Source organism: Acomys minous, assembly GCF_964271855.1.
Source record: "Acomys minous genome assembly, chromosome: 15".
Classification (NCBI taxonomy): domain Eukaryota; kingdom Metazoa; phylum Chordata; class Mammalia; order Rodentia; family Muridae; genus Acomys; species Acomys minous.
Window position 1 is genome coordinate 34,552,569 of NC_140497.1, and position 19,761 is coordinate 34,572,329.

General features: G+C 44.6%; 1 protein-coding gene across 3 annotated transcripts in view; it reads right to left on the reverse strand.

The window, feature by feature from the left end:
- The window catches only part of SNX25 (sorting nexin 25), a 133,655-nt gene that overhangs the window by 71,099 nt on the left and 42,795 nt on the right, over nt 1-19,761 (reverse strand). For all 3 annotated transcript variants that reach the window (XR_014774924.1, XM_084758940.1, XM_084758941.1), the window contains exons 4-5: nt 14,230-14,402; nt 12,383-12,569 (exon numbers count right to left, since the gene is read on the reverse strand). Coding sequence is in view for 2 of the 3 variants with exons in the window: in XM_084758940.1 (XP_084615066.1) it covers nt 12,383-12,569; nt 14,230-14,402 (360 nt within the window). In the remaining variant the exon portion in view is untranslated. The remainder of the gene's footprint in view (nt 1-12,382; nt 12,570-14,229; nt 14,403-19,761) is intronic.

Genomic DNA, 19,761 nt, shown 5'->3' on the forward strand with positions numbered 1-19,761 from the left:
AATCTTTCCACAAACTCAGGATTATTTTCTTAAGATAAATTATGAATAGTAATTAGACAAAAAGAACAAACATTTTCACATTAATAAAACAGCATTACAGAAAAACATATACATCTGCCACTGATGTGGAATGTCTATTTTTCTACACTCTTGCCAACAGTAGATACCATCAAATATTTAACATTCAGCATTATTATAAGAAAAGAAGGCATGGTCTTTCTTTCCCGTGTGTCTGAGTACTGCTGAGCATGGCATAGTCGGCAGCTCTTTGCACGAAGCCGCTTGCTATCAGCGGTACCTGGCACAGCGTCAGAGGCACAGGCTAGAGAGCTTAAGTTAGGACTTGGAGAATAGAGAACTGGGGTTTCAATCCTGTTCATCTTTCTAGTTTGCAAAAGATGACTCCATGAAAAACAAAGACACACTTAACCTTTTCTCGTTCGTGGCACACACAGAAAACGACATCTGACACTGAGTTACCAGCCACCCTAGGTACTACCCAGCCACCACAGGGCTGAGGAATCTCATCTCTGTGAGCCATGGTGTGTAGGAAGTTCAGGACTGGAGCAGCTGGAGTAAGGTGTCATGATTTATACAAACGTGCACAGTACCTCCTTCTCCCCTGCACACGTATAAATACTCTGGGAATACTCTCATTATCAACAATTTTCATAGAGGAGGCTGAGACAGTGGGTTGTCATGAGTTCAGGACAAGTTTGGGTTACACAGTAAGACCCTCTGTCCTAAGGGTAAAAAAAAAAATCATCTGTTATGATTAGTAATTTTTTTTTTGAGACAGGAATTCTCTGTGTAGGCCTGGATGTTCTAACTCTCTCTGTAGACCAGGCTGGCCTTGAACTCACAGAGATCTGCCTGCCTCTGCCTGCCTCTGCCACCTGAGTGCGGGGATTACAGGCATGTGCCACTGCTGTCCGGCATAGTGAGTCTTATTTTCAGTCTTGCCTATGCTTTTTATTATCAATAAACAACCTAATGTTCCTACAGATTCGTTTTCTAGTGCCCAGAAGTTATATAAAAAAGAATATGCTACAGAATTTACCAAGGCCATGCCGTGTCGCTCCTGCCTGTGTCGTTTAGCTAACCTCAAGAAAGCCAGACTGTTAGCTCTGTGGTCTCTCCTAGTGCTCCCCGCGAAGGTCACTGCTGTCATCCTTCCTCGGGTATATAGTCTGCACGCAGTACCAAGTACTAACAAGTACTAAGCTTATTCTCAGTGCTTACATTGCACAGCTCTGTTCGGAGTATTTACTGAACGTTACTTTGCTGCTGAGCTTTATAGTTGATTCTGAAATTTCCCTAATGACTTTGTGACACATTTTGAGTAAAGCGTACCTGAAGTAAGATAACGCATTGCTTCACCTCCTCAGTTAACCCTATCCAAGTCAGAGCCACACTTTTCTCTAAGTCTCGGGTGGGAACTCAGCATGGGTTCCGCGGAGAAGGTAGCATTACACTGACCTCAACCTTATCACTCTAGCCTCCCCGATACTGAGGCGACGGACGCCCTGTGCTTTCACGTCTGGCTTTCTATGTAACCTGTGAGCCTGAGATCTTGCTACCTTAGAAGCATGAATGATTACTGTAGGGTGCCTTTTTAAAGGTTTATTTTTATTCATATGTATATGTATGTTTGTGTGTGTGTGTGTATGGATGTGTGCACATGAGTGCAGGTACCCTCAGAGACCAGAGGTGTTGGAGCCCCTGGAGCTGGAATTACAGGCAGTTGTGAGTGGCCAACACTATTGCTGAGAAGACAGCTTGGGTCCTCCGGGAGAACAGGAAGTGCTCTCTTGCTGCTGAGCCACCTCTCCAGCCCCTCGATTAACATTTAAGCAGTTAAACCTTGCGCATCTCTACAATTGTATTTCTGTATTAGTACAGTGATTGGTCACCCCAAGACAGTGGGCATCAGCACCTCCTTATTGTTAGCGTCACCCATGAGATGACTTTTGTCTACCATATCAGCATGGATATGCTGCGCTCACAAGAAGTCACCGTTACAAACTCTTCCCAATCCCATGTTCAGTGACAGCACGGTGGTGACTGAGCATGGTTGTGCCTGCAGAAACTGGCAAATGCCCCAAAGCCAGAGTTCTCAGCCCACTCAAACACCAGCTGCTAAAGAGACTACTGTGCTGCTCCTCCCATCTTCCCCGCCTTCCCGTGGCTGGAATCATGAGTCACAAAGCACTTTGCTGCCACAGGGACTCAGTATTGCTCACCTTTAGGAAGGAAAACTGCTGATGTTTCCTTCCAAGTATGAGAAGGCCCAACTCTGGCAGCTCTCATTCCCCGATTTACTACTCCCCAGTGAAGCAAGGGGGGAGGGGTTAACCTGGTCACAGGTAAAGAGGAACTGAGTATGTGAAGCAAGCCTTTCTTCTTACACTTCCTCTTCATCCATTTCCTCTTCGGGGTGTATGTTCTTTGCCTTCAAGGGCAGCTAGCAGCTAGCAGGTAGACGCGGGTCTGCCAGGGAGGTGAGGAAATGGTACAAGCAGGGATATGGAGGCCTTACTCTGGTCCAGCATTTCTAGGCAAAACTGACTAGCTGGTCCTGGGTTAGCTAGTACACTGCTTACACGTGAAACAATGGATTCTCAGCTATCTACCAGAAAAGAAACTGTCCCTTTAATCTCTGCCTTATGTCTTGACTCTGCAATGGTTCAAGCTTCAGGGCAAAGAAGGGCATTGTCGCTCAGGCCTATCTAGCCCCCAAAACTAGTTGGTAACTAGTAGTTGATGAATGTTCACAACAAAAATAAACTGATTTGCAGAACCTGGCTCTATGGGATATAATAACAATAGCAGCTACAGCTTACAAGTAGGACTATGCGAGGCTGGGTGAAGTGCTATACACACACTGACCTGTGGGAGGGTATTATTCGTGAAGCAGAGACACCCATCCACAACTGCAGTGCCACTCCAAAGGTAAGCATACAACCAACTCTCTCGAACTCAGAGAGATAACAAACTTACTTACTTCACAATGTCTCCTCCATCAGATTTCATGTTGCTCTATGTTGGGGGTTGGTCTGGTGTTAATGTATTTCATTGTTGATTTCTGGCTCCCTAAGATCTGGTTACTCCTCATATGAGCACATTCCCATGTACACCAAGTGATGCTGTGTAACTTTGCTGTTACCCCTGATTAGCTAATAAAGTTGCGGACAGCCGGGGCTGGGCACAAGAGAGGTAGGTAGGCAGGGCTCAGGCTTCCAGGCTTGGGGTCTGAGAGAGACCATGAGGCAGGAGAAAAGAGAGGAAGCAGAAGATGGAGGAGGAGGAGAAGAAGCTGGAGAGAAGGAAGTCGCCGTGGGGCAGAATGGACCATGAGCACATGGCCATGAGGACAGAGTGACGGAGCAGATCTAGCCCACACAGGATGGCTTATTGGCAAGTACCTTGGGGTATGTAGCTGGGAGACAGAAAAATGGTTTAGAGGGTTGATATCTGTCCAGCTCTAGTGCTCTCGGGCTTATAAAAGAAATTATAGTCTCTCGGTATCAATTACTTAGAAACTAGCTGGGCTAGAGAAGCCTTCAAGAGTCTACTACCGCCCTTGTCAACAGCACTGATGTTGACTTCTCTTTCTTCCTCATCCAAAATGAGTGTGTCTTCAGACATGCTCAGCTTCTGCCGGTGCCCTCTGCTGTTGTCTAAGACACCAACAGAAGGAATTGTGTTCTAAATTTGATGTGTTTCTACTTTATAGGAAAACGAAAAGATTTTCAAAGCATATTTTCCTAACAAATCCCACATTTTCCTGTATCTTAAAACTAGACTTATTTATTCTTTTCATAAAAATTTTTCCAACATTTACCATTTTATACTCGGATTTTTCATCTCCTTGTCCACCCACACTAGTCTTCTGTTTAGCATGCTAAGCTTGCTTATGGATTTCTAACATGCTCTGTTAGTTTGTCTTGAGGTATGCGCAATCTCTTCTTTTATGTTCCTTTACAGTATAATCTTATTTTATTACTCATATTTCACAATATGTTTTGAGATCATTGTTCAAAACCAGCGTGTTCAAATAATTTATGTTCTTCACAAAAGCATGCAATTTAAATAATTTTAATGCATTATCTTCATGTACAAGTGCCAAGCTGTGGTTGGAATCTGAAATAACCTCAGAAGACCAACCATCTAGGGTAGTTGGTCCCGTTTGTGGCACTATTTTGAAGGTGGCAGAATTAGGTCACTGAGAGTGGGTTTGGGAACCTTCTTTCCACCTCTGGTACCAGCTAGTACCTCTGTTCCCTGACTCGTCAGCATGGAAACAGCTCGGTCACAGGCTCTAGCCATCAGAAACGGAGACACTCTGAGACAGGGTAAAATCCCCGAAACAACAGGCTAAAGGAAATCGCCCCTCTCTTATGTTATTTTTCCCAAGTAGTTTTGATCATAATGATGCAAAAGTACCTAACAGAAACACTGAGACCAATTTAGAGATTTAAAAAATTCCCTAGCATACATACAAAGAGAAATCAGCGGTTCCATCCTATCACAAATGTTGACTGCTGGAGTTAAACACCCAGGAATACCACCTCAAGTTCAGTATGCAGTAAAGTTTTTCATTCTCTGAGCTAAGTAACCCTCCATCTCCACAAACTTAAGCACTTCCGTCTAAAGCGTTCTCCATACAAAGTGTTTCGGTCTCCACCTTGTTCTTTAAATAAGGGCCCGGAAATAAGTAGAGCTGAAAACAAAACAAACAAAAGCCTAATGATGACTGCGTTGGTAGTCAATGAAGACACGGCAGTGACGAGCCGCTCTGAGTTCACTGCCGTCCAGTGCGCTGGCTGTCTACTGCTGTCTTAATCATGGGCGAGGGTACCACTGAGGGCCCTGTTCTCTTACAGGATTAGTGCCTGTGAAGTTCTGCAGAGATCCCAGGAGGTGGGGCATTGTCACTGAGTGCTGGGATTAAAGGCATGCACCACCACGCACCGCTCATGACCCTCCTTTTGAAGTGGAATAGTAAAGTTAAACTCTGGCTTGAAGGTAGCTCAGTGGGTAGAATGTTTGCTTCACAAGTTGAAGGACCTAATTTTGGGTCCCCACCACCCAAACAGAAAGCCAGATGTGGGCATATGTACTCGTTATCCTAAAGCTCAAAGGCTGGACATGGGAGGTCCCTGGGGGCTAGCTCATCAGCGAGTTCAGCCAACTGCAAAGATTCAGGCTCAGCGGTGGTGGTAGTTTGACAGGAATGGTTCCCATAGACTGGTGTTTGAATGCTTGGCCCATAGGAAGTGGACTATTAGGAGGTGTGGCCTTGTTGAAGAAAGTGTGTCATTGTTGGGGTGGGATTTGAGGTCTCCTATGCACAGGCTGTGTCCAGATACAGTCTCCTCCTTGCTGCCTGTGGACCTAGATCGAAAACACTCAGCTCCCTCTCCAGCACCATGTCTGCCTGCACACCGCCCTGCCTCCCACCATGGTGACAATGGACTAAACACCTGAAACTGTAAGCCAGCCCCAATTAAATGTTTTCCTTTATAAGAGTTGTCACGGTCATGGTGCCTCTTGACAGCAATAGAACACTAAGACAGTGAGGGATATGTCTTAGATAAGAGGAAGACACCCAACTCAAGCCCTGGCCCCTACAATGCACATGCGTGTGTGTGTACATGTGCATGCACACATCAAGCTCACAAAAGCAGAGGGCAGGACAGTGGCTCTTGGGCATGAATGTTCAGGAGAGCTGGATGCAGTCAAACTACACAAGGGGCCTGTTATATTAGGTAAGTCAGTTCTGGAGTGCTAAGGTATAGCACATGACTACAGTCATTAACTCTGTACTATAGAGTCAATTTTTGTTAGTAGATTCAACCCTGTGTGCTCTCACCACAAACAAAAGCAAAACAAAGCACTGTACTAACGTGAAGTGATGGGTGATGGTGAGCTTGCTGTGACAAACGTTTCATGATTTAGTACACTAGCCACATATACTGCATTCAGAAATGCTACTTGTCAAGCATACCTCAAAGCTGGGAGGCAATGCTGTATGTTAAAACCCATCAGCATTTGTTGGGGGTTTCTTTGACTTCCAGCTGAATCTAATGCCCACTAGTACTAACCTATTCTTGTAGTTAAGCCAGAAACAATCAAGGGAACATTTTGCACACCGGGATCATTTGGCAGCGTCTATCGATGTTTTTAGTTATCACAGCTGCAGGGTACGACTGGCATCCAGTGAGTGTTGGTGAGACAAGGAACAATCCCTTGCCTTAATGAATTTTCTAGCCCCAAATGTAGGGTTTATCATGGCAGAGAAGTCTCAGGTTTAAACAAATCTATCTGAAAGGTCAGTTATAAAGATACATTTGTTCTGTTACAATAATATGGCAAAAAGAAGTGTCCATACAACATTGTGCTGGCTAGTTTTATGTCAATTTGACACAAGCTAGAGTCATCATAGAAGAGGGAGCCTCAGGTGAAAAAAAAATGCCCCCATTAAGATCAGGCTACAGGGGACTGGAGAGATGGTTCAGAGGTTAAGTGCACTGACTGCTCCTCCAGAGGTCCTGAGTTCAATTCCCAGCAACTACAAGGTGGCTCACAACCATCTATAATGTGATCTGATGCCCTCTTCTGGCCTTCAGGTGTACATGCAGGCAGAGCATTGTATATATAATAATAAATAAAATTTTTAAAGGAATATATATATGAATGATCAGGCTATAGTAAAGCCTGTAGGGCATTTTCCTAATTAGTATACAATGGGGGAGGACCCAGCCCAATTGTGTGATGCTATCCCCTAGGCTGGTGGTCCTGAGTCCTACTAGAAAGCAGGCTGAGCAAGCCACGAGGAGCCAGCCAGTAAGCAGCACCCCTCCATGGCATCTTCATTAGCTCCTGCCTCCAGGTTCCTGCACTGCTTGAGTTCCTGACTTCTACTCATGATGAACTGTGATGTGGAAGTGTAGGCTGAGTAAACTCTTTCCTCTCCAAGTTGCTGTGGCCATGGTGTTTCATCACACCGATGATAACATTTAATAAGACAGATATGCCTTGACAGAGTTCTCATATACCCAAGCTGTTTTCCAAGAATTAGAATACACCAAATCACATACCATGACATCTAGCTGAGACTTCAGATCAGCAGCGCATGGAAAAATATGCTATATAAAGAGAGATTAGCAATATGAGTTGCATTCTCGAGGGGAGCTTTCTGTAATACTGATGTCCCATTCCCCTCCACTTGATGAGTTAAATATAAAATAGCTGCAGACGGATGTGGTTGAAGTTTGCTCCCCAGCTGGTGGCGCTGTGGAGCGGTGGCTGGAGTCTAAAGTCCCAGAGCATCTCCACCCATGGGTTAATACCATGGTGAGCTAGTTACTAGGGGATGGGACGTGGTTGGAGAAAGCAGCTCACCAGGGTCAGGTCCCCATACGACTAATCTTCTCCCTGGCCCTCCCACTCACTGTTTCCTGTCTGTCACAAGGTGAGCAGCTATGCTGTGGGCCCTAATGTTCTGCTTTGCCAAGCAAAGGACTGTGGATGAAAACTGGAGCAAGTCAGATCTTTCCTCCCTCAGAATGCTTATTTCAGGTATTGTTTCTGTCCTAGGGACAAAAGCCAACCCTGCTACATAAACATGCCTGGCAGTAAGCCCAGGTAACTCTATTTTTCTGTTGAGGAACAATATATTTTATTAGAGCACATTCCACAAACGCTCTGGGGGATCACCAGTACCGGCAGCACTGGACGCTGCCCAGGGCCACCATCTGTCCTGTCCTTGCTGAAGGCTCTGTAAGAGCAGCACTCTCCACCTCTCCTTTACAGTGTACTTGGACCCCAGTTTATCTTTAGAATATTCAGTTGTGTCCCTGGTATGGTCCTGATCTCTGAGTTTTGCTGAGCCCTGGTTTCATGTCCTGGACTGTGACCTCCCACCACTGGCACCAGCAGTAGGAAACGGATGCACGTGTTCCCTAGAGTCCTGGAGCTAAGATGCCACTTGCATGTTTGATTCCTGCAGGTTAGCGGCACTGGTCATTACTCCTAGAAAACTACGGAAAGCTCACAGCATCACCCCAGTCTAACCACAGCATTCTCACTTCAAATGCTCAGACCCCGGGGAAGAAGGACAGAGGGATGTCCAACTATCAGTTTCATAACGCTTGGAAGAGTCTGGTATACAGCCAGGGCTAAAGGCTACTGTGCAGTTCACTGGAACCAAGTGCCTCTGGCCTGAATACTCCCATGGGACTAGCCTAACAGCACCGTGAAAGCATCTTATTCTGACACAGTAAGTAACCAGACTATCCCCAAACTAGAAATCCCACCCTCGAGGGGTTTGCTTCATCTTTTAAATGTATCCCAGCCTAAATGAATCAAATGACTTTACCTCCTTTAGAAAACATGCATCATCTCCAAATACGCAATATATATAAAGCTAAATGACTTCATCAGCTGCTTAGCCTAAAAAAAAAGCGCCCTCCCTGCCCGAGGCAGCAGCCAATCTTCAGTCTGGGTGAGGGTAGTTTGAATACAGTGACCTCAACACTAATAAAGTCAGACACCAGAGTACTCTGATTGTACCAGAAAAACATCTAAGGGGTGATTATGATCAAAGAAAGCAGCTCCATTAGGGTTGCAGGCCAGTGAGTCTCAGCACCATCAACTATAGATAAGGATGTAATGAAAAGAGGTTTGGACAGTCATCAACAGTAAGCAGATCTGATCCTTAGGTAGAGAGATTTTTATATCAAGCAGTAATTAACCAAGTGCAAAGACTATGTAACCTACATTTCATCTACATAACATCGCCTACATTTTGAAGGAAAGAGCGCGGCCACTGCTCTTGCAGTCATCCTGGGGGGGGCGGGGTCTTTGCAGATTCGGCTGCGCAAGACGCAGAGAATAAAGCTTAGCCACTGCTATGTTCCTGCGATAAGCTTAGTTCCTCGAAGATAAAAGATGACCCAGCACAGGTCAGACAGGACTGCCAAAACCCTGTGCAACAAAGCCCAAAGGGCTGCCTCACCGGGCCAGGAGAGGGTGCCTCAGGATACAGGGTAATCTCGTGGGCTTTCTAAAGGTAACTCTCAATGCATGCAGCTATCATTAAGAAAAATGACTGCCATGGTATTTTCCCCCCACAGCCCTTTGCCAAGCTTGCTGAAGGGACTAGATACTCTTCTGGATAGCTGTGTGCCACAAGTGATAGTGCCAGTTGCACAGGACTCTTCGAGGGGAGATATTTTTAATGTGTGCGTGGGGTATATGTTTGTCTCTATGTGTGTTCATATGTGTGGGGACATACATGCACATGTGTTCATGCTGAAGCCCAAAGTTGATGCCAGGTTCTTTCTTAATTCTTCCCCATCTTACACACTGAGGTAGGGTCTCTCCCCAGCCCAGGGCTCATCGCTGTGGACAGGCTGCCTGGCCTCTTGCTCAAATTGCCCAGCTCTGCCCTCCGCACGCTGCCTCGGGAGACTGCAGGGAAGCCGCCACGGCTGCCCAGGTGTTTCAGGGGGGCTGGATCCAACCCCTAGTGCTCACACCTGTGGACTAAGCATTTCACCCCCCCGAGCCACTTCCCTGGCCCCGTTACGTGTCGTTATTCCTCTCCCTCATGCCGGAACAGAAGATGCTGTGCCTTTCTTGTTTAATGGGCAAGTCTTGCTAATCTGCGTCATCTCCCTGATAGCAAACTGCAGCCTTCCTGCGATTACGAGCACTTGGCCTGCACACTTAAGGGATGAACCGTGGGACTGGGAAGATTGTCTCTGTGGTTAAGAGCTCTTGCTGCTCTTGTGAAGGACCTGAGCTCAGGTCCTTCCTAGCACCCACACGGTAGCTAAGAGACATTTGTAACTCCACTTCTAAAAACTCCAGTGACTTCTTCTGGCATCTGAGGGTAACCAGGCACACACCACACAGCATGGTGTGTGTATATACATGAAGGCAAAACACTCATATACATAAAACAAATGTTTCTTGAAAAGTGGTAAAGATGAACTATCAATTCTTATCACTATTCAGTCCATGGCAAAAATTGTGTTCACATGTAAAATGGCAGACGGTGCTAGAGAACCAGCAGGCGGGGCTGGAGACATGTCTCAGTAGGTAAAAGCCCTTGCCACATGAAGCCAGACATGGTAGCATGCGTCTGCAACCCCGGCATTCCTAAAGTGAGATGGAAGGTGGAGACACAGAAATCCCTGGAAGCCTAGAAGCACAGGCTAGCCTGGTGTACACAGGGGCAAACAAGAGACCCTGTTTCAAACAATGGAAGACAGGATTGTCCAAACAGGATTGTGTTTGACCTCCAAGCACATACCATGGCAACCCCCCTCACACACTACACACATAGACTCACACACAACACATACGAAAGCTATTTTAAAGAGAGAAAATACTTAACCATTAAAATTATTAGTTCTGACTTTTAAAATCTCTTTGAAAAGTTGTTACCACCCTTGACTAAGTCACCAATATGAGGTACCAGGATCCTTTTGGAGAGAAAATACAGAATCCACCCACAGGTCTAGAACAACAGTGAATATTGATGGCGTCACCTAACCTGCCACTAGGGGCTCTAGGCTGCTATATTAAACTTGCCCGGCATCGTAGAAGTGTCTACATATGACTTTCTTCTGGATAGAATGTTTACTAAAAGAAAAACTGCTTGGGGACTCAAAGCTTGACATTTTTGAACATAAGGGATCTGCTCCTACACAGCATCTTAAGGAGAAAATTATAATTCCATAGAGGATGATGACAGTGCACACGGCGCACAGGCAAGCAGGTTGAACACGTCGGCATGGCTATGTGAGTGGAGGTATGAACAGCACAATACACAGACAAGACTGTCAGACACGTAGCTCAGTGTGAGCACAGGACTTAGGAAGAGGAAGCAACACAAGAATGCAACTGTAGGGCTTCTTCTTTTTGTCTTTTTGACACAGAGTCTTGCTAGGCTGCCCAGCCTAGCCTCGAACTCACAGCCGCCCGCCTCAGTCTCCAGAGTGTCAGCATCACAGTGTATGCCACCCTACCTGATTCTATGAGCAGTTTTTCAAAGGAAGCCATGATAAGAAGGGCCTGCAAGTGGACAGAACCTGTAGACTTAGGGTAATAAATGTGGACTGCTGGCTCTTGGGTTTTCTCTCAGCTTAAGTGTTACACTTCTCAAGATGGAATTCATTGATTCAGACATGGATTAATATATATTATATATATATGTACATACTTTATAATTTAGCATATTTAATATTATTTATGAGAGGAAATGCATAAATAAGATTCCAAGATAAAATGCTCATAGCTATGATATCATATATAAGCAAAGCCATACAATAGAACTAGTCACAAGACAGTCCGTGAGACCTAGACTAACCATGACGTAATCGGTAAGAACACACATGTCCTGTCGGCAGTGCATGACCCAAATCAGAGATTATGCAGCACAGGCTAGCTCCATGTTAACCTCCGTTCAAAAGAAGGATGCATGTCTAACATCTCTGATGTTAGGTCCAATCTAAGGTCCACCTAAGGTCCAATTTTGGTCAACAATTTATTTTCTTATTAATGATTTACCAAAATTATTAATAAAATGAAAATTGGCCCACCAGAGTTTCCCTTCCTTCCCATTACCATCTGGAAGAGGAAAAGAAAACGAATGTGGGGAAATAAGGCCAGAAAAGCCACATACTATCCGACACCAAATAACCGCAGCATATATGCGAGGAGAAGAACACGCGACACACCCCAAAACATCTCAAAGATATTGTCCCTTGTCAGCAGTGCCTGTGGTATTTTCAGATATGCTTACTCAAAATAATTAGTGAGGAAGCCCTCGTTCCCAGGCCCTGGCCTCTTCATTTTCTAAGACAAATGAAAATCAACACCATGTTTTACATTGTCATTTAAAGCAAAACAACACCACACCACACCACACCCTCCCCTTCAGATGGTTTCCTGCAGCAGGCAGGCACGCAGGCATCTGAACAGCTACATGGGTCTCTGTGACAGCTCAAGAGCTTTCAAGCTCCTATTACCTAATTCACAGGAAAACCTAATGCTTTGAAAAATTAATTATAATTCCACTATTAAGGAGAAGCTGGACAAATGCAGTTGTCATTAAATGAGAAAATTTATGAACTGCCTTTACTTCCATTTCTCTGAAATGAACTCATTCTCTCTCTCTCTCTCTCTCTCTCTCTCTCTCTCTCTCTCTCTCTCTCTCTCTCTCCCCTTCGCCCCCTCTCTCCCCCCCCTCTCTCTCTCTCTCTCTCACACACACACACACACACACACACACACACACACACAGGGCCTAGCAAGGCAAGGGATGGCAATCGAAGCCTTTACTGTGCTATAACTGAAGGCCAAGTACCTGAGCTGCTTCAGGAACTCCACATCAGAGTTGCTGTTGATGAGCTTGATGAAGTCCTCGTAAGAAGGGGCGTACGTGTAGGCTCTCTTGTGATGCTCATTCACCTGCTCTCTGTACTCCAACTGGGCGAGGAGCATCTGGTTAATGTAGTCAGGGTTGCTCAGCAACTCCACTACTGGCTTCAAGACTAGAGGAAGAAAAGAAAGTGCCACTGAGAAACAGATTCCTTCTTAAAGGCACAGATTCCATATCACGCAACTGAAGTGCATGTGGGAAACATTTCCACTAACCAAGTGGGGGAAGTTATCATCATTTGAGTGTTTTAAAATGTTCAGTAGGTACACATGCATATGTACACATGGAGCTGCTTATCGCTCTGTATAAGTTAATGTATGGGATAATCAGTGCTTATGTTGATAAAGGAGTGAAAAGAATAATGGAAGGAAGTCTTTTGGAACTCGCACTAAGAAAACTCTTCAAAATTAAGTACACTGGTTTCCCTCACTTCATAAGGTTTATTATGTTTTGACCAGTCTAGTCTACCAAAAGATGAATGTAAGAGGACGTGGTGGCGCACGCCTTTAATTATAGCACTCATGGAGGCAGAGGCAAGCCGATTGCTCTGAGTTCAAGGCCAGCCTGATCTATAAAGAGAGTCCAGAAAAGCCAAAGCTACATAGAGAAACCTTATCTCGAAAAACCAAAGAACCAAGATATATAAATAAATAAACAAATAAATAAATAAATAAATAATGTCAATGCCCCCCAACTATTCAAAGTAGATGCTGGGGAGGAAGTTGTTCATTGTTTAAGTCAGGAACATCATCACACACCTGTAGAGTGGTTAGTAAATCAGCTGATGGGCACAGATAAAGGATGGATGGTGGGATGAGAGAGATGGTCAATCACAGTATCTCTCTTATTTAAGATTCTCAGGGAATGTTTGTCTTAGGTAATTTTTCCTTCCATTTGTCTTCATCCATTCCCACTCCCCGTGTAGTGAATGTATATATGCACATGTGGAGGCCAGAGGTCAGCATCCGTTTTGGATGGACTGGCTGGCCAGCAAGCCCCTGGGACGCACTGTCTCTGCACCCTAGGTCTGGGGTTAAGGAAGTGTTCCGCCACGCCTGGCTTTTACAAACTCCAGTCCTCATGCCTGAGCCATCTCCCTGCTCTTCTTCCATTTTTTTTATTCTGGTTAAGCATTTAGCTGAACAAATAAATCTTAAATACTTCTTATCATGCTATAGTAACATACGTATTGTTTATTAAAAGTTCCCAAAAGCAGCATTACCAATGGAACTTACAGAAAAACTATAGGTAGATGCTGACAGAGTTTGTATGCACGTGTGTTGTGTGGGTACTCTTTCCTTAATGTATTTCTATTGGCCTGGGTAACTCAAAAACTATTCCCAATGCTTCCCAAGCACAGATGAAGAATGGTTTTTCTGTGTCAAAATTAATAGCATTTGCAATATAGATATAAACTTTTAAAGTTTAATATGCATGGCGAAAGCCTTTATGTAATAAGTAAATTTGAAATGTCTAAAATTCCTTACAACCCATGTGCTCCACAATATATAAGATCTGTAAATATGTTATATGAAATACATTTTGTCAGGTGTGGTGGTGCACACCTGCAATCCCAACACTCAGGAAGGCAGAGGCAGAATGATCTCTTGAGTTTGAGGCCAGCCTGGTCTACAAAGTGAGTCCAGGACAGCCAAGGCGACACAGAGAAGCCCTGCCTTGAAATAAACAAAACAAACAAATACAATCACAGTACATATAGCACATTTGTTTACACACTTATCACATTAGTGGTGTTAATTTTATTCATTTACCTTTCATTGTGAGAATTTCTGCGAGCAGTATACGTAAGCTGAGAGACTGGATATCCTTCAAAGGGAGAAGGCAGAACACCAGAACCCGAGAACACGTCCGAAGGAATCTTACTTCATCATGTGAGTTCTTCAAGCATGCGTGCAACACAAAAGGCCTTGGCTGTTCTTCATGTCTGAAAGAATAAGTAAGTAGATAGATAGATAGATAGATAGATAGATAGATAGATAGATAGATAGAAATTTCCAGAAACAATTCAATTATATATCATTAGGTGAAAAAATTCCAAATGAGAGACACATTGATTTTAAAAACTGCTGCCTCCTCAGAAATTGTAATAATCAATACTTGCCTTAAACACGGAGCAATGTGAATGAGTAGTGTAGTCTCTAGTTTTGTGAACACGACACACCTCAAGTCCCCCAGGGAGAAGGCACCTGACTGAGGATTTGCAACCATCAGATGGCCTGTGGGCATGTCTTTGGGAGCATTTTCTTCCTTCCTTCCTTTCTTTTCTTCTTTCTATTTTTAATGCTACTTTTATTTCTGTTTATGGATATTTTGCTTGCATATAAGTCTGTGTACCACATGGCATGCCTGGTGCCCAAGAAGTTACAGATGACTGTGCATCTCCGTGAGCTGGGACTTAAACCTGGGTCCTTTGGAAGAGCAACAAGCGCTCTTAACCACTAAGCCATATCTCCATCCCCTGAGAGCAATTTCTTAATTGATGAGATGTGGGTAGGCCCAGCCCACTCTTGGCAGTGCCACCCCGGAGCAGGTGGTCCTGGTTGTGTAAGAGAGCAAGCTGAGCAAACCTGGAGAGCCAACCAATAAGCAGAGTTCCTCCACAGTCTCTCTTCAAGGTCTTCCTTGAGCTCCTGGCCTGACTTCCCTCAGTGATGAACTGTGTTCTGGAAGTGTAAGCCAAACAAGCCCACTCCTTCCCAAGTTGCTTTAGGTCAGTGTTTACGCAGCAACAGAAAACAAGGTAGGACATGTGGCCTTGTTGTATTTCTAAATGCAATCATGATAACTACCTTTACTAGCAAAGGTTATAGCAACAATTCAAAATGGCGTGAGTATTTCTTTAACTTTCTATTGGTTCTTTGTAAATCCTATGTCACGTCACAGCACTAGACGCAGCTCCTGTCTCCTTGCCACCCACTGAAGCACATGGGACACAGCCTGCAACACTTCTAGGGGAAGGAAGCATTTCTTTAACTAAACTACCTTCAAGTTTCCAGATGAATCACTTATGTATTTGTTTGTCTGTTTGGGTTTGTTTGTTTGTTTGTTTTGAGACAAGATCTCACTATTTAGCCCTGGCTGGCCTGGAATTCATTATGCAGACCAGGCTGGCCTCAAACTCAAAAGATCTACCTCCCTCTTCCTCCTGACTGTTGACATTAAAGGTGCGTGCAGGATGGCTGAGAGAACAATCAGGGTTTGACATCTGTCACCCCACTGACCACTGAGCCTGCTTCAGCTGATCTGGCTGGCTAGTAGGTGTCCCTTTCTCCCTTACAACTCCATGCACATCCTGCCTAAAGCTGTGCACTTGACTGAAAAGAATGACCTTCCCCAAATAGAGGAAAGGAGTCTTTGGTCAAGGGTACACAACAGCTGTGTTCTCCTGCTAGGACCTCTGAACGCGCCCTCGGATGTCTTAAATGTGATTCATAGGTTCACTTTTAAAACCAACTGATAATGCCTAAACCAGTATTGTGAGCCATTATTATTATTATTGTTGTTGTTATTATTATTATTGTTATTATTATTTATTTAACTTTTTATTGACTCTGTGAATTTCACGTCATGAACCCCAACTCTACTCAACTCCCTGTCCCTTTATACACACCCTGTACCCTTGAAACACCTTGAAAACAATCTCACTGTGGACGCTGTAGTGTGTTACAGTGTGTCCGTACTTCTTTGCTTGCAAATGTTCACTGCAATGAGTCACTGGTGTGGTTTAAGGCCTCTGGCTTCTGCTATTCTATCAGTGTTTGATTCTCACGGGGACTCCTCTCAGATGTCCTGTTGTTGTTACCCTGTGTCATAGAGATCCTGTAGCTTTGAATCTGTAAAACCAGGCCTTTCCCATGCTCCATCAGTTCACAGATGGAGTAGATGTTGGGGTGGGTCAACTCCAAGTCCAGGATCTGGGCCTGGATGGTAGCTGAACTGGTCAGCCTGCCAGCTCCCCTGCATCCACACCACCAGGGCCAGCTCTCTCGCCCTGCCCCAGCTAGCTCATCTAATGTGCATCTGGCAAGGGGGAGAGTCAGCTTTCCCGCCCAGGGCCCACTCTCACCAGCACTCTCCCATCAGCGCAGCTGGAGAAGGGCAAGGCCAGCTCTCCCACTCTCATGACCTTGGGTCTGCGATAGGTGGCGAGGGGCCTGGGGGTTGGGGGAGAGGAGAGCATCTCGCTCATGCCACCGCAGCAAGCCACCTCTCTTGGTGAGGAAATTCTCGGATAGTAAGTCTGGATTATTTCTATGGACAGAGAGGTCTGCTGCTTAATGCTCCCAAGTGTGATAGCAAATTGCATCTGTGAGGCTCCAGTCGCTTTCCAGCCTTGGCCATGGATCGCATGTCAGCACCAAGCCCATCCCAGAACTACTACTTAGAAGGATCTGATTGAAGAGAAATAGAAAGAACATTCTAGGCTTTCCTTTTCCATAGCACCTTGGAATGCTATTTTTTCTACTATCTTTTATAACAGATGAGCGACAAAGACCCTATAGTAACAAGAGGCCAGTCCTGAGCATACCATAGAGTACAGAAAACATATTAAGGACTTCACAGGAAATGAAACATGAAATGCATATTGGTATCTTTATGATTAATGCCTCTCAAGAGTCACTGTGACTTCTTACACTAGAGACTGAACTAACCGGAATATATGCACCAAAAAGTAACAATCACCTTCTCTGTCTGCATAACAAGCTGAAGAAATTCTATCCTAATGTGCAAAGCGATTGACATGAAGATGATGTGCTGATGTATGGATGTAGGTATGGGTCTCATGTAGCCCAGGCTAGCCTTGAATTTGCTATACAGCATTAGGAAAACATTCAACTCCTGATCCTCCTGCCTCCACCTCCCCTGTTCTGGGATTACAGCTATGCATTACGGTGCCCCATCTATAGGCTGCTTTTAAATCAAATGCAGGCTTCATGCATCCTAGATAAACACTCTACATTCTGGTCTCCATGTTGACTTTTTGAAAGGTTCCTGAAGAAAAGCATGCTGGTGCATGTATATGAAACCAGTACTCAAAAGGCAGATGGAGGAGAATCAGGAGTTCTGGTTCACTTTAGGCTGTAAGATCCTATCTTAAAAAACACAAAAGCAACCAAGCAACAAAAGATGGTACCAGGCCTAAAATCATGAGTTCAAGGCCTGAGAGAGCCTTGAATGAGGTCAATGCCAGCCTTCATAACTTATTAAGACCCTGTTTCAAAAAAAATTTTTTTTAAGGAAGGGGTGGTCTGGGGCTATAGCTCAATAGTAGAGCATTTAAGTAAAATGCTTGAGAGCCTGGGTGTGAGCCTCCGCGTCTTCATTTATTATAAACTATAGCTATGTTGCTGCTGTAGTTGCATAAATAGTAAATACTAAGATGCTATTCCTTGGTCATCTCCAGCCCTTCTACAAGTGATTTACTGCCTTAAAAATACACATTTGGTGTAGATCTAAATAGAATTCTCAACAGAGGAATCTCTAATGGCTGAGAAGCGCTTAAAAGAAATGTTCAAAAGCCTTAGTCATCAGGGAACTGCAAATGAAAATCAAAATGACTCTGAGATTCTATCTTATATTGGTCAGAATGGCTAAGATCAAAAAACTCAAGGGACAGCACATGCTGGCGGGGATGTGGTGGAAGAGGAACACTTCTTCGTTTCTGGTAGAAGTACAAACTTGTACAACCACGTTGGAAATAAATTTGGTGGTTTCTCACAAAATTGGGAATAGTTCTACCCCAAGATCTAACTATCTACTCCTGGACATATACCCAAAAGATGCTCTACTATACCACAGGGACATTTGCTCTACTATGTTCATAGCAGCTTTATTTGTAATAGCCAGAAACTGGAAACAACTTATATGTCCCTCTACCGAAGAATGAATAGAGAAAATGTAGTATATTTATACAATGGAGTATTATTCAGCTATTAAAAACAAAGATATGTAATTTGCAGGGAAATGGATGGAACTAGAAAAGATCATCCTGAGTGAGGTAAGCCAGTCTCAGAAAGAAACGCATGGTGTGTACTCACTTAGAAATGGATGTTAGCCATGAAGCACAGGATAACCATGCTACAATCCACAGACCCAAAGACACTAAGCAGCCAGGAGGGCCTGGTGGGGGTGGACACTTGAGTCTCACTGATAAGGGGAAACAGAACAGATATTGGGGGTGGATGGATGAAGGCAATTGGGTGGGAAGGGGAGCAGGAGAGGGGAAGTTGGGGGAAGCTGGAGAGAGAAAGAACTAGAATCAGTGTGGGGGCATCTGTGGGAAGAGCTAGAACACCCAGGAACCCACGAGGATCCTGTGGACATGGATCCAGAACCAGCCATCTCTAATAACCAGAAAAGACTTCCAATGGAGGTATTGGGACACCAACCTGCTACAAAACCTTCAACCCACAATCTGTCCTGCCCAAGAGGTGCAGGGGTAAAGATGGAGCAGAAATGGAAGGAAAGGCTAACCAATTGAGTGGCCCAGCTTGAGCACCCATACCATGAGAGAGAAAGCCCACCCCTGACACAATTAATCATATTCTGCTATACTTGTAGACAGGTAACTAGCAAAACTGTCATCTGAGAGGCTTCACCCAGCAACTGATGGAAACAGATGCAGAGACCCAAAGCCAAACATGAGACAGAGCTCAGGGAATCCTGTGGAAGAAGGAGGGGAGGACTGAAGGAGCCTCAAGACGCCACAAGAAAACCTACAACTAATCTGGGCCCATGGGGGCCCACAGAGACTGAACGGCCAAACAGAGAGCATGCATGGGACTGACCTAGGCCCTTTGCACATATAGAACAGTTGCACAGCTCGGTCTTAATTGTGGGACTCCTAACAGAAGGAGCAGGGGCTGTATCTGACTCTGTTGCCTGCGTTTGGGTCTCTTTCTCCTAACTGGGCTGCCTTGCCTAGAGAGAATAGGAGAATATGTGCCTAACCCTTCTGCAACTTGGTATGCCACAGCTGGTTGATATCCAGGATATCATCCTCTTTTCAGGAGGATGTGGGGAGGGGAGGGAATGAGGAGGAACTGGGAGAAAAGAGAGGGGAAGCTGCAATTGGGATGTAAAATTAATTAATTAATAAAAATTTTCAAATCTGGTGAATAGCCCCTACAGAGCTGGCACTGCAAGCTATTTGTAGCATTTTCCAATTCTTATGTTATTCTGTTTATATCCCTATTTCCATGTAATTAAGTATACATGACAAGAAAAATTTTGAAACATGGTTATATGGTTTGTTTGGGGTTTTTTTTTCAAGACAGGGTTTC